The 13,351-nt window shown below is 36.3% G+C and overlaps 2 protein-coding genes across 6 annotated transcripts in view; one reads left to right on the top strand and one right to left on the bottom strand.

Annotated features, from left to right (window-relative positions):
- The first annotated feature begins 92 nt into the window (after nt 1–92).
- On the top strand, nt 93–4,668 carry mol (dual oxidase maturation factor 1 mol). Of its 4 annotated transcripts, none has more exons than XM_018516973.1 (8): nt 93–221; nt 662–868; nt 969–1,026; nt 1,545–1,679; nt 2,024–2,243; nt 2,990–3,201; nt 3,289–3,484; nt 4,245–4,668. In XM_018516973.1, the coding sequence occupies exons 2-8, from the start codon at nt 704–706 to the stop codon at nt 4,423–4,425; spliced, it is 1,167 nt and encodes a 388-aa protein (XP_018372475.1). In that variant the 5' UTR covers nt 93–221; nt 662–703; the 3' UTR covers nt 4,426–4,668. The 4 variants fall into 4 exon arrangements, with proteins under 4 accessions (XP_018372475.1, XP_018372477.1, XP_018372476.1 ...); XM_018516975.1 differs by having other exon boundaries at nt 670–868; XM_018516974.1 differs by lacking the exon at nt 93–221 and having other exon boundaries at nt 228–868.
- Nucleotides 4,669–4,883: 215 nt separating this feature from the next.
- Duox (dual oxidase) overlaps nt 4,884–13,351 on the bottom strand; it is a 12,764-nt gene continuing 4,296 nt past the window's right edge. For both annotated transcript variants that reach the window (XM_018517218.1, XM_018517219.1), the window contains 15 exons: nt 12,687–12,853; nt 12,180–12,416; nt 11,320–11,765; nt 10,980–11,181; nt 10,258–10,584; nt 9,442–9,666; nt 8,633–8,851; nt 8,320–8,523; nt 7,907–8,219; nt 7,279–7,653; nt 6,978–7,195; nt 6,221–6,682; nt 5,576–5,731; nt 5,306–5,434; nt 4,884–5,136 (listed from right to left, as the gene is read on the bottom strand). In XM_018517218.1, the coding sequence (XP_018372720.1) occupies nt 5,008–5,136; nt 5,306–5,434; nt 5,576–5,731; nt 6,221–6,682; nt 6,978–7,195; nt 7,279–7,653; nt 7,907–8,219; nt 8,320–8,523; nt 8,633–8,851; nt 9,442–9,666; nt 10,258–10,584; nt 10,980–11,181; nt 11,320–11,765; nt 12,180–12,416; nt 12,687–12,853 (3,809 nt within the window). In that variant the 3' untranslated portion in view covers nt 4,884–5,007. The remainder of the gene's footprint in view (nt 5,137–5,305; nt 5,435–5,575; nt 5,732–6,220; nt 6,683–6,977; nt 7,196–7,278; nt 7,654–7,906; nt 8,220–8,319; nt 8,524–8,632; nt 8,852–9,441; nt 9,667–10,257; nt 10,585–10,979; nt 11,182–11,319; nt 11,766–12,179; nt 12,417–12,686; nt 12,854–13,351) is intronic.

Below are 13,351 nucleotides of genomic sequence, written 5' to 3' on the forward strand. Positions count from 1 at the left end.
CCTCTTCCTCTCTCTCCCAGGTAATGCACGAGGTCGTCTGTCCGCTGGTGGAAGCCGCTTTCCAAGCGGAGCCTGTTAACCCACTCGGGACACGGGGCCCAGTACACTCACCGTCTTCGGTCCCACATGTCGCACAGTGCGCGAGTGCGCTTTCAACGCATGTCGAGGATTTCGCAAGAATTTTGGCAACTCCGACCTTGAGTCAAATCTGCTGGTCGTAGGTAAATTCACCTCGAAGGAACGGAAAATCCTTCGGGACTCATGTGTGTCAAGGCCAGCCGGGAGAGATATCCATCCTTTTTGAATCGCGCCAATGGCTGCGAGAGATTGCATTTCAGTAAAATCTATATCGAAACAACTCCTGTCAATTAAAATCTTCATTTTTATCCGCGGTGATGTCACTCATAAATAAAGTTCCATCAGTGTTCTCCAAATGACGAAAAGTCAGGAGAGTATCTGAATAAAGTGCCTAGCAACAGAAGATATCTTCTCAAAGTCTGCGTTGTCCACGCTTTTTGTATGCTGCTTTTTTTCAAATAAAAGTTGATGTTTTGAAATACCGAAAGTAGCGTACAGTACGATTGGCGAAGAAAATATTGATCGTGTAGCCTACAATTTGCTTTGTCGAGAGCGAGGATGGTAATGTAATTTTCCATTCGAGTGGTCCAGATTCCGACGAGGCGGAACTAGCTGATCCAGGAAGATGAAGGGATGGTTCGATGCCTTTCGCAACGACGGCGGTCCGACGCTCTACAGTTACAGCAACCGCACTCCTGTCACCGGTGACGTTCCCTTGGTTATCGTATTCGTGATATTCGGCACCCTGTTCACGGCATTTCTAGTCATATTCCCGGGCGTCAGGAAAGAGGTGAGCAATTTTCTATTCCTCCGTCGTGCCTGATCGTGACCGACGATTTAAATTAATTACAAGTTCTGGCCGTGTAAACCTGGTTTTTCTTCCGCCGCAGCGGTTAACCACATTTCTCACGGTTACCCTGAGCCTCTTCGTGGGTGCGACGATTCAAGGTTCGTGCACTTTGTCTACTTTCCAAGTCAAGGGGCCTTGGCTGCCAATGGCGTAACTAACTGATTGGCCTCGCGAAGTTCGAATCGCGAGAGTTCGATGAGACCGATAAAAAAGCAGCGGCGGGAAAATAAAAGAAAAGGAAAAGATTAATCAAAAGTAAGCAAAAAAATAAGAATATTGAGTGGAACTCGTCTATATACTTTTGTTATATTGAATCATGTTATCTATATATTTCAATTTCCTCGTATTGTTTACCATTTTTAAACACGAGAGTTCAGAAAGGTAAAGAACAAATAAATAATTGGGAATAAAAAATATTTAGAGTTAATACATTAGTTACGCCACTGTCCGCTTGTAGTATTCGCAGTAAATCGCGTGTTTATCTGTAAAAACATTACTTCGACTGACCAATAAAATTGCGAAATCCATTTGTGGAATAATTAATCGAGATAATCAGAAATGTAACGCTGCGCGAACGTGCGGAAGAATAATTGCTGTGCTCTCTATGCGCGCGTAGTGGCGCAATACGGCTCATCCTGGCATACGAGCTCCGCTACCATTGTCAGCTCATACAGCGCTTTCTCCAAGCATAAGGCAACGGCCGACATAGGCGGTTACATCGGTTTAATGCACATCAATATAACATACAGGCGTAAGTAAAGAAAGCTAGATATTTAAACTTTTTACACGCTCGTCTACAATTGAAGATATCGAGCTATGACTGATTGAATGTAATAAGATAAGCTTGTGGAAATTAAGATTAAAATTATTGAGCTTAATTATTTCAAACAAAACAAGTCAAAATAACGTTCAAATAAATAGTTATTAATTAAATGACTTTTTTAATGATCTGTTTTGAAGCCAATTTAATATCATTTTGACGTTGAGATGACTTGTGCTTCTATACTTGCGATTGCACGTCGCAAATTGCAATTTTCGAACAGATGTTTATGCAACGATTCGTCCACTTACGTCAAGGAAATTTTATCGTTGCAGTATTGCCAAGTAACGAGCAGACGAGCGGTGACGTCGAGTACAATGAACGATTTTGGTGGCGGAGTTCTGGCGAAATGACCAGCGCCTTCAAGCAGGCCCTTCACCAGGGTGCGCCGTTCCCCATTGTTTCCTTGGCGGAATATTTCAGCCTCCATCAAGAGGGATTTTCTTGGGGTTCACGATATCGCGAAGCTGGATATTATGCTTCGATAATGTTATGGTATATTATTACTTCTGTGATGAAATACTTTCGTAGAAATCATTTTGAGAGTCATAATCTAGTATTTATAATCCGTTTTTATTACAAGATTATCATCTTAAATTATGTTTTAAGACGCGCGCTATAATACGGCTCTGTAATTTATGATATTCAAAACTACAATGTATTTAAAACGGTCTTAAATGTAAAAACTGATTATGTGAATACTCCATAGTCCATTCTTATTTTAAGATTATCTTAAATAATGACGTTTTTTAAGATATTAATGCAGTTCCGCGTGGCCAGTATTCATACAGTGCTTTCCAGCAAGTGACACAGTGAATCATTACATCCTCGCTTGTTGTTTGTTAATGTTAAACGAAGATAAAATATAATCACTGTGTTAAGCGCTGTGTTATGAGATTTTAAGACAAACCTTAAGTTTTAAGCACTAACCCGTAAGAAATTGACCAATCATAGTCAAGTATTCTCCTCACATTCGATTGTAATTGGTCAATTTCCTACGGTTTAGAGTTTAAAGCTTAAATTTTACGTCTTAAAATTTTATTGTAGACGCCGCTTTACACTGTGTCGTATTACACTGGAAAGTATCAATGGTCGATTTTTATTTAAAATTGTTTTAAGTATAATCTTAAGATAATCAATCAAAGAGCCATATTAGCACCTTAAGACATTTAAGACTCGATTATGAATGCGAGGTTTCCATTCATTGCGTGTACGCGAAATGAGGAATTTTTCTTGTGCAGGACCTCCTTTGCCTCGTGGTTAATGATGAATTTGTTACTTATGGTGGTACCACGATATGGAGCATACGGCATGATTTTCACGGGTTTATGCATGCTGTTAACAAACCTGATCTACACGACACTCTTACCATGTGAACCTCTGATAGCTCACATCGAGGGCTCGATCCTTTCTTTCAATCTCGGCTGGAATTATTGGTTGGTGTTATCAGCTGGTTCGTGTCTTTGCGTTGAAATTACTTTATTAAGACTCGATCAATGTGCAGATATACGTACGTGATTGCGATTTCTTTTCTTCACAGGTGCCGCGTGCCTCTTCGCGGGACTCGTAATAACAGCTATAGACATGATCTTCCCTCATCAATTCTCGACCATACTCGAGGTCGACTACGACACGCCGTATGACAGGCACGTCATTATAGAGGAGAGTTTCGATACGCGTAACGTTAGGCGGAAAGTCCCCAAGATTGAAGATTCGTTCGGTGATCGAATAATGAGGTTTGCGTTACAATAAGCTGAATTTAAGGGAGATTTGTATGATTAAATTGGAGGCGAAATTTGCAAATTTATTTCAAGAAACGGAATAAATTGTCACAGTGCCGTTTAGGGGTTCTTTATTACACGATATTTAAGACGTAAAAATTTAGTTTGTAATACAAAATTTATTAAAAATGTAGAAATTTTCTGTCACCGCGAAGACAGGCCTAAAAATTTCGAGTTTTGTCACAATTCCGTGGCTTCTAAGGAAACAATTTGCTATTTTTTTTATCTATGTTCTTTCCTTAGAATATTTTGCTTTACAGATTAAATCTAAATAGATAAGAAAATTGTATCATAGCATGATAAAAATATAAATGATTTCAGTTTTTACGCTGTTATGGTTATTTTTTATCATCTATTATAAGTTCAACCTGTAAAGCACAGTGTCCTATGAAAAACTAGACGAAAAAATAACAGATTACTTTCTCAGAATTTATAAAATTAGTCGTGATAAAACGCGAAGCACTGGAAACTTCCAGGCATATACGAGAGAATGGTAAGAAACTTTTATATCTTCAATAGTAATAGTTTTGTATTATGAATCAATTTTCTAATATTCAAATATAGTAGGGTGAATAACACTTAAACATAGAAATGTCCGTTTTAGTTTTTTCCTGAAATAAATTCGCAAATTTTTCTTCAAAATTTGAAATCTTCTATCTTCCTTTATAATTAAATTATTTTTTTTTTGCATTCTATAGTTCTAAAAATGTTTCAGTCAACTGTCATCTAAACTTCAAAATAGACATGCCGTTAAAGAGGACATCGAAGGTGTCATTAATCGGGGCTATACGTCGCACGAGTTGTCCGAATTCCCGCAAGAAATTGGTGATGAGTCCAGCAAGAGTAATTGGTCGTATCCATTCCCGCCAACCTCGCGTAGAACCATTAATGCCTAATATATTTTTCAAATGCTACGGACAATTACGATACTCATCGACTTTCTTAAACGCTATTATATATATAAAAATACTTAGATTCGTATTTTATTTTATGATTATTTAATATTATTTAATAAAAAAAAAGAGAATCGAAGACGTCTTTGACTTGAATCATATGCGGAAATTCCATTTTGAGAGCGTTTACACTATAATTACGAATGTAAAAAAAATTTCATAATAAAGTCAAAATAAATATATGTATATACATATAATGACGAAATTTCATTATAATTTATTATAATAACATTATAATAAATAATTTTATAATTAAATAAATTATAATGAAATTTTATAATAAATTATAATAAAATTGCAACTAAGTTTTTTGAGTGTTTAATTTGGGAAGATAAAAAGATAGGGAGAAAAAGATTTTCTTTTTTGAATTCATAAATAAGAAATATAATACTCATGAAAATAAATAGTAAAAAGCAACGCTTTAGCGTATAAATATGTACATTCTAAATATGTAAATCGTGGAGAAAGGTTGTCAAACACATTGACAGTCCGTTATCTCATGCAAACAGGGAGCAGTGTATTAGACTAGCCAAAGTTCTCGAAGTGATGAATGAAGTACGGCAATCGCCGTGTTTTATTAACTTCATCGCAAGCAGACATGACGCTTTTCGTCAGAGGACGCGGTCCACAGCTAAATACTCCTATTTTGCTAACCTGTAGATCAATAATATCATTCAGAATATTAAAAAAAAAATAATATCAATAATATTATAGCAGGCCGCGCAAAAGCACGAAGGACGTTTAACTCTTTATCTTTTTCAAACATCCCTTGAGCTTCTATGCGCCGAGCGAATGCATTCTTAATAAAAACTCATGAACATACATAGCTGTGTTTCTTTTGAACAAATTTCAAAAATGACGTCATATCCGGCCGACCAAAGTGATTGATGGCCTTCAGGCCAGTGAATATACTCCTCTTCGATAGCCTCTGAAAGTGATTCTCACATATGTACTACATATGTGAAGCCAAATGTTATTGATAATTAAATCCGATTGAATTAATTAAATATAAGGAGAAACTCTGCGTACTCTTTTTCATCGCGAATTATACAAAAATTTTAATATAAATTCACACACACACACACACACTTACCAGCATGGTGGTACGCAAATCAAACTTATGAAAGAATTGCGTTATAAATATGTGGATTTCTAGCACATCCGTAACGTCTTTTCTCTCAACATCTCTGAGAACGTCAATAAACCATTCGAAATGTTTATGCGATGGGCAGATCCATAAAAAATAGACCTACACAAAATAAAAAAAAAGTAACACGATATTATCGAATAAAAAAATGGAAGCATTTTCTTACTTTAATGAGCCGTTAAATTTAATGCAATGGATTATATATCCCAACAATATTCCATATTCACGTTTCTCTTTCGATAGTAAAACATACTTTCTAATAATGAAGCAATCGCCACTTTTGCATCAACTTTACCGTAATGATATTTTTAATATGAATATGTATTTTCGATTTCTAATATGAATATACATTTTTAGAAATATTTCTCAAATAATCAAATACAATTAAATTACTTCCTAATTTCGCCGATTATGAATTTCTTTATAGAATAAAAATAAATAAATTTTTTTTATCCACTTATTCTGATTAGAAAATTTTCTATAATTTATATTTTGTATAAAGAAAATAAATATATTTATGTAAAGATGTCTTATAAATTTTCCTCACTTGATTATTTTTTTTATTTAATTTTTACTTTGGTTTGCACTTACCTTCTTACACGCGACGCCTGAATATCTATTGGTGGAGGTTCCAAATACGAGATCATTGAGCATCGAGGCATAAGGAGTCACCCCGATGCCACCTCCAACCATCACCGCGACCTCGAACTTGTACCAATCCTGATTTCCTCCACCGAACGGACCCTCTATACGAATCTTCGGATGATCGTCCTCCGGGTTATAGTTGCAAGGATCGAAGTAATTACGGAGTTTCCACGTCCACGGCCCTTGAGCTTTTATGTGGCACGATAGAAAATTCTCATGCGGTGCGGAGGTCAGCGTGAAAGAATGAAATTCATTAGACCTGAAGGCAGTACAGGCGAGACGTACCCACTGACCCGAAAGGTACTTCAAGTTCGGAGGTCTGTAGAATTTGATCTTTATTACGTCGGAGGGTAGTAATTCCGTCTCGATGATGTCCAGGGCCATGTATTTAGTTCTCAAGCTGACGACCTGAAATCAGTACTCTGATAACACTCTTGATATTCGGCACTTGACGTTATTTTTATATTGCGTTAATAATTCACATCAAATCAGTTTGGCAACAAAAGACGATTTGCATTAAACGAAATGTGAGATAATACGTAACATACAAAATATGTTACATCATGCATGATCTCCATATATAATTAATAAGTTTTGTAATTATGTGTGACTACGGGTGTGATGCATATATACATGTACAAAAGGGAATTGTTCTTTTTCTTTGTCACTGTTCTATTTTCCGAAAAAGCAGATATAAAATTACTTTATCTAGCGCGTAAATGATTGCCGGGCCGATGAAGAATATCCAGAATCGCGGTTCGCCTGTCAAACGGGCTAAACCATGGATGAGGCATAATGCATATAGTACTACATAGAGACTATGCGTCGACCAAAAGAACTTGTAGGCTTTCTGTCGTATGGTTGGATGTGCGAAGACGAAAATAATCGTCATGATGACGAAGAGAAGAATACCGGTTAAACCTGCAACAAGAGCGAAATAAGGGGATCATGTCAACGTTCCAGATGTCCAATGAAATTGTGAAATCTTTGGCGAGAACACCTACCGGTCACTGTTCTGAACAGCCAAAAAGAGATAGTAGGCCGCGCGTCGCTGGGAAAGTTGATTTCACTGGTGAGGCAGCGAAGATGAGCTATCGGCTGCGTAGAAACGTGATAAAAGTTGACTATGTGACCGACCGTATGCAGCACGGAGAAAAAAAGTGCCGTACATGCTGCGATCTTATGGAATTGTATGTGCGAGTCTAGCGGGATGTACTGCTGAATCGAGAATTCCTTCAGCTTCGTCAACAGATTACGCGACATTGTTAATAGCAGGAGACTGTAGCAGAAGGACAGTGCGGCTGCTGATCCTCTGGTTATGGCGATTCCCACGCCCATTATATGTCTGAGATCCGTATGCTCTGCCATAAAAGAATAATCTGCGAAAAAAAGATAAGAGATCGAAATTTTGCAGCAAAACGAACAGAATGTTTTTTCTGGACAAATCATATATTCAAAAGAATTAGGAAAAATTACAATAATAATACAACATAATAATAGATTATTATATATAATATGATTATATAATATAATAAAATACATAATTATATATTCAAAGACGTCTAGAAAAATCGAAGTATATTTAGACATGTTTTGGATTTTTGTTCTACTTGAGATCGATTAAATACTCACGAATAAATCTCTCGACAAAGAGAGCTATGGTGACCACGTAAAACACAAAGAGGTAGAATATATTCTGCCTGTTCTCTTCGAGAAAAGTCGATATGGCATCCCACTGCTTTCGAGTCCAACTCTTCGAATCTTCCGGGGGTAGTTGATCGATGTGAAAGCTGGTCATGCGAGCAACATTCGTCGATGTGTCGAGAAAATTCTGCTTGGCACCTTTGCAATCGAGACCGATCGCGACGAAATCGCCTTTATATTCCTTCATCATCAATTTAAAATCGTTGTACGTGAGGTAGTCCTTCCTCTCGAGCCCAGCGTCCTGATTAATAAGGGATTTAGCAGTTATCGCGACGATGACAAAAGACATTTTAAAATAAATATCAGGCTACCATAATGAAGTGAAGATAATAAAAACGCACCTGGAACATGCCGTCGATCAATTCTGTGACGTGATCATCCGAGAGACTCGTGGTACGCGCTATTTCCACCAGCGACCTCAGCATCTCCGACAGTTCTTCCTTGTCGATCACGCCGTTGCTATCCTTATCGCACATGTCGAAGATGATACGCAGCTTGTCCTCGGTTTTGCCACGTGAGAACAGCAAGACCGTGTCCAAGAATTCCTGGAATTTGAATCACTCTTCGCTGGTGATCGTTAGACAAGATAAGAAAGTTATGTTCAGACAAAAAATGGTAAAAGCGCAGCTTCGATGAAGCGAGCGACAATTATACCTGGAAAGAAATCCGACCGTCGCCATCTTTGTCGACGATGTTGAACATTTTCTTCACGAAGACCGCGTCGGGCCGCATGCCGAGAGCACTCGCAAACTCGCTCTTGGAAAGCGATGTGCGCATCACCGTGACGACCTCTCCGGTGTCACTGTCTTCAGATCGCCGCCTTCGTTCGCCGGGCCGTAAACCGAAAGTCAACGCGTACGCTTCTCTGAAGAACTAACAACATTTCGCAGTATTATCGGGAATGTCATAATTCTTCCATGTATATAATTAATACTATAAATGTGTATGTAATGTAATAAGCGAAATTGCTCTCTTATTTTAAAAGTGATACAACTAAAAAAATTAAATTTTCCAGAAAATTAGATAACTATATTTCAATTTGACTGAACATTTTATTGACTAATATAGATTAAATAATATAGATGAAAAGAATATATTCACAACATAATCAAATGCGATTTTTATTTGACAAACCTTTAAAAAACCCCTTTCGAGTTGTAAAGATTTTGATTTTTTTATAAAGTTAAATTAATTCATTTTTTATAAAATGAGTACTTAATGTTTGCCTAACCCATTCATGGAAATAATTCACAAAAAAGCTCTTTTTGTGTCGCTCTTAAAGTAGGGGAGCGAAATAAATTATATGGAAACTATATATTTTCATATACAATTATACGTTCATATTTCTCTTTTCTTTATCAATTAAGGAATTATTTCTTCGTGAGATATTAATCCACGTTTCGATGGTGAACGGAGCTGCGTATACATTCATAAATGTATACCCGTGAGAAGGAGAGACAAACCTGTTCGAGCTTCTTTTGCCGACGTTCCTTGGTTTCCGCTTTTGCCAGCATAATATCCCTTGCGACTGGCGTGAGTGTGAAATGCTTTTTTTGTGACGCCAGAAACGCCTCCAATTTCGCAATGAACTTTCTACGCGAAGCCAACGAATCGAGTTCAAGGACAAGGTCGTAATCACGCGGTATACGTAACAGCACTAGGGCCTTACGATGTCCGGTTTCGCTCTCCTGAAACAGGGATTAATAATTATCGAATGCGACGTGACGTTAAAGAGTCAGCTGTTACTTAATGAAGCGTAGAATTAATTTGAGACGTAATTTTGAGTAGTCGATAAAATATAATTACCGGTGATGCAATTACTAATTTCTTAATTTGTAGTTGTGATGTAATTTCAGATTTCAGAGACGCAATTTAGATTGTTTCATAGATATAACGTAGTTGTTATTACGAACATTTTTCAACAATAGAGACTTTATGGATTTTTTTGGCGAGGGGGGGAGGGGGAGAAGGAAATAACAATTTTTTTTCCTAATAAAAAAAATGATCCATATATTTGTCTATTTATCGATTCTCTCGCGTTTATTTCGATTTTCAACATTGAACAAACACCTATTGATAATTAAAATTTATTTATTTTTTTATATCTTAAATAAAAAATGTTAAACAAATGTGAAGATAAATAAGAATTACATTCTTTGCTTCAAAAAATTAATTAAAAAAAAGATATATTTTATAAATTAGATAAAGACTTTAATGGCAAGTAATTTTTTAATGTGATTAAAAGATTATAATTTATTTTTGCAATAATAAAGAGATACCTGTGATTCTTCCATAGTTATGGTGTTAACGCCGCTGAAATCAAACGTTCGCAGTTTCTCCCCTTTTCGATCGACGATATGCAACGCCGCTTCCGGTCCGAATTTCACCTTCACGAGACGGCGATGGTTTGCGTGCAGCCACTCACGTACAATCATCTTATCAACGCAGATCCGACCATCGCTTCGCTTTTGGATTGCTTCTTGAAGTATTTTCAATCTACGCCGCCGTCTATTCTGCAGTTTCACCAATCCGTACCCGGCACCGGCGCAAAGGATCGGAACGAAACCAAGGAACACGCATGCGTAAATGTAGACGAATTCACTACCCTATAGTGCGTATTTATTAAATATTATGTTAAAATAATAGTAAAATAGTATTTTCTTTATCCAAGAGTTTTATTCAATATAACAAAAAATTATGTGATTTTAATTACTAAAATAAAAACATTATAAAAGTTTTCTTATTCAGTAGTAACAAAAATGAAATATCGGAAAAGCTTACAGTTGCCAAGAGTTGGTATTCCAAAATCGCAATTTTTTAAAAAAGAAAACAAACTAAGATTATTTAATCATAAAAATTTGAATATTAAAGATGTCATTTTATTCAATATAACAAAAATAGAATATCGGAAATGCTCGAGTTATTAAAAAAAAATTCGCGCAAGATAACTTTCAAAAGATAATTAAGAAATAAGTTCGATACGATTGACTGAACTGATTACCTCAAAGTAGTCATAGCGCTGTAGGGGGACGCAAGATTCGAGCATTGTCGAATTCAACTGGAATGGTTGAGGACATGGATCACCGTCTTGCCAAACGAAGACTTGTCTTTGGATCGCGTCGAGAGGTATACCGGTCGCGTTCGTGATCACGTCCCAAAGAGTAATACGACGGATTTCCTCCATCTCATTTTTCGTAAAAATGCTAAAATTGAATAATAATCGTGCGTCAAAAAGTTCCTATAATTATATTGATTCGAATATATCTCATATAATTTATTTCAAAGACCGTATAAGATATAAACAGTTAGGCTCCATTATTGGAAAAAAGAAAATCACTCACCCGTTTTCCTCGTTCTCAAACCAGAACCTATCGGAGTCCCGCAAACGAAGGAATTGTTCCTTTATGACCGTGGTGAAGAGCTCACCAGGACCACCCTTGGATTCGAGCATTCCGCCGACGTATACGTCGACGTTGTTGAGATTGTTCGAGTAAATCTCAATGAGGGTACGCAGCAGCGACGGATTTTTGTTGAATAATTCTGGATTGATCTCGTTCCATGTTCTCCGTTTGGCTAGTTTGAAGCTTATCCTGGCTGTATTGTAGTCTGAAAGACCATTGTCGCGGCCTCGCATGATGTTCAGAGCGCCGAGATCTCGGCGCGAAAATTCCATGGGGCCAAAGAGATTGTTTCGGATGTCAGTACCGAGAAGATTATCTTCCTTCTCCGCCAATTGCGACGCCATGCCCATGATCAGCTCCTCGATCGTGCTGTTAGCTAAAACCTCCTGTGAGCAGCATCTATGTTTAATATGATCACAAACCTCATAAGAATTTAGTGTAATAATTAGATCACGTGGATGTTCTAGAACTTGAAGCTATACATTTTAATGACAATAATTTTTAACAAATTAAGTGAGTCAATTTCTCTTTGAAAAAAAAAATCATTTTACAATTTTTTTTAAATTTACTTTATTCAATATTAATATTAATAATTAATAATTATTAATAATTAATAATAATTATTTAAAAAGTTTATATAGTTAATTAATATAATATAGAATTACGAGAATTATATCCAATAATAATTGATATAATTAACAAGTCAAATATAATTAAAAATATACGTATATGAAATGTTATCTCTGCCTGAGGTAGAATATCTTTCAAAAAGTTTACCGTGAAATAATAAATAGACTCACGTTTGAGTCCCACCACGTAGAACAAAGTCTTATAGCTGGCTGGTCTGTGTTGGTCTTCCTGTATTCGCAGTTTTCATTTCGCCGATATATGCCAGGCGGTATAAGAGTATGACCAAAACGAAATGCGGCGCTTTGAAAGATATGACTAATACCCGGATGCAAGTCAGGTTTATAACCAGTGTACGAAGGAAGATCCTCGTTTAGCAATGCCGGAAGATACTCGTAAAGGATTATGTTCTGTAAAAAGGTAGAAAAAAATAACCTTACGTGCCGGGAAGCAACGTTTCGCGAGCGGAAAATGCAAATTATATAAATTTAGTTGCGAAGTTCAAAACAACTCTATTCAATATCGAGATTTTTACAAAAATTTACTATTTACATAAAACATTTAATGTAATTAGTAAACAATTTTACTTCTGTTTGTAACTTTCTTTTCAGAAGTAATACCGCGTTTTTATTTTTTACTGTCTGTCGTTGAGAGAAAATTATAGGTAAACTGCTATCCACCTGAATCGTCCCGATGACCATCTGACGTGCCTTCTGAAAAATTTCTTCGTCGGACATGTCGGGATGCTCTCTCTGCACGCGAGCCGCTAAGACATTGTGGTATCGATAGAACAAGATTCCTAAAGCCAGTAGCGGTGGATGCTGATTCGTTCTCGGATCCCCGAGGACTGTGCAATATAATTAATTATTAGGTTACTTTCGCAAGAATCAGAAAATTGATTGCGGGGAAAGTTAAAAACGCGCGATGTAATAGGATAGGCACGAAGCGCATGCGGTTAATGGAAAAATTATGAGTAATAATGCAAAAAAGTCAACGGATCGGCGCGCAACAACGATCGCGTATAATAACATAATACTTAATTAGTAGGAAGAATCAAATTATGCAAGTGTCGAACGACTGTGTTGCTAAAACATGCGGGGAACGATACTTTCAATAAGAAAGTGAATGCTAGCAAAATTATATATATTTACATCGGACTATACCGCAAGTTTTGCATCACATAATTAATAGGTAAAATTAATTTTTTTTCTTACAAAAGTATCAAAGTATATCAATATTGTGATGAAAATTTTTCTTAAAATTTTCTATAGATATAATTTTTCAAAATTTTTTAGAATTTATGTATGATTTTATAACTTTTTTAAAAAAGTTTCTTAGATATGCT

Source organism: Trachymyrmex cornetzi, unplaced genomic scaffold, assembly GCF_001594075.2.
Source record: "Trachymyrmex cornetzi isolate Tcor2-1 unplaced genomic scaffold, Tcor1.1 scaffold67, whole genome shotgun sequence".
In the NCBI taxonomy this organism is placed as follows: domain Eukaryota; kingdom Metazoa; phylum Arthropoda; class Insecta; order Hymenoptera; family Formicidae; genus Trachymyrmex; species Trachymyrmex cornetzi.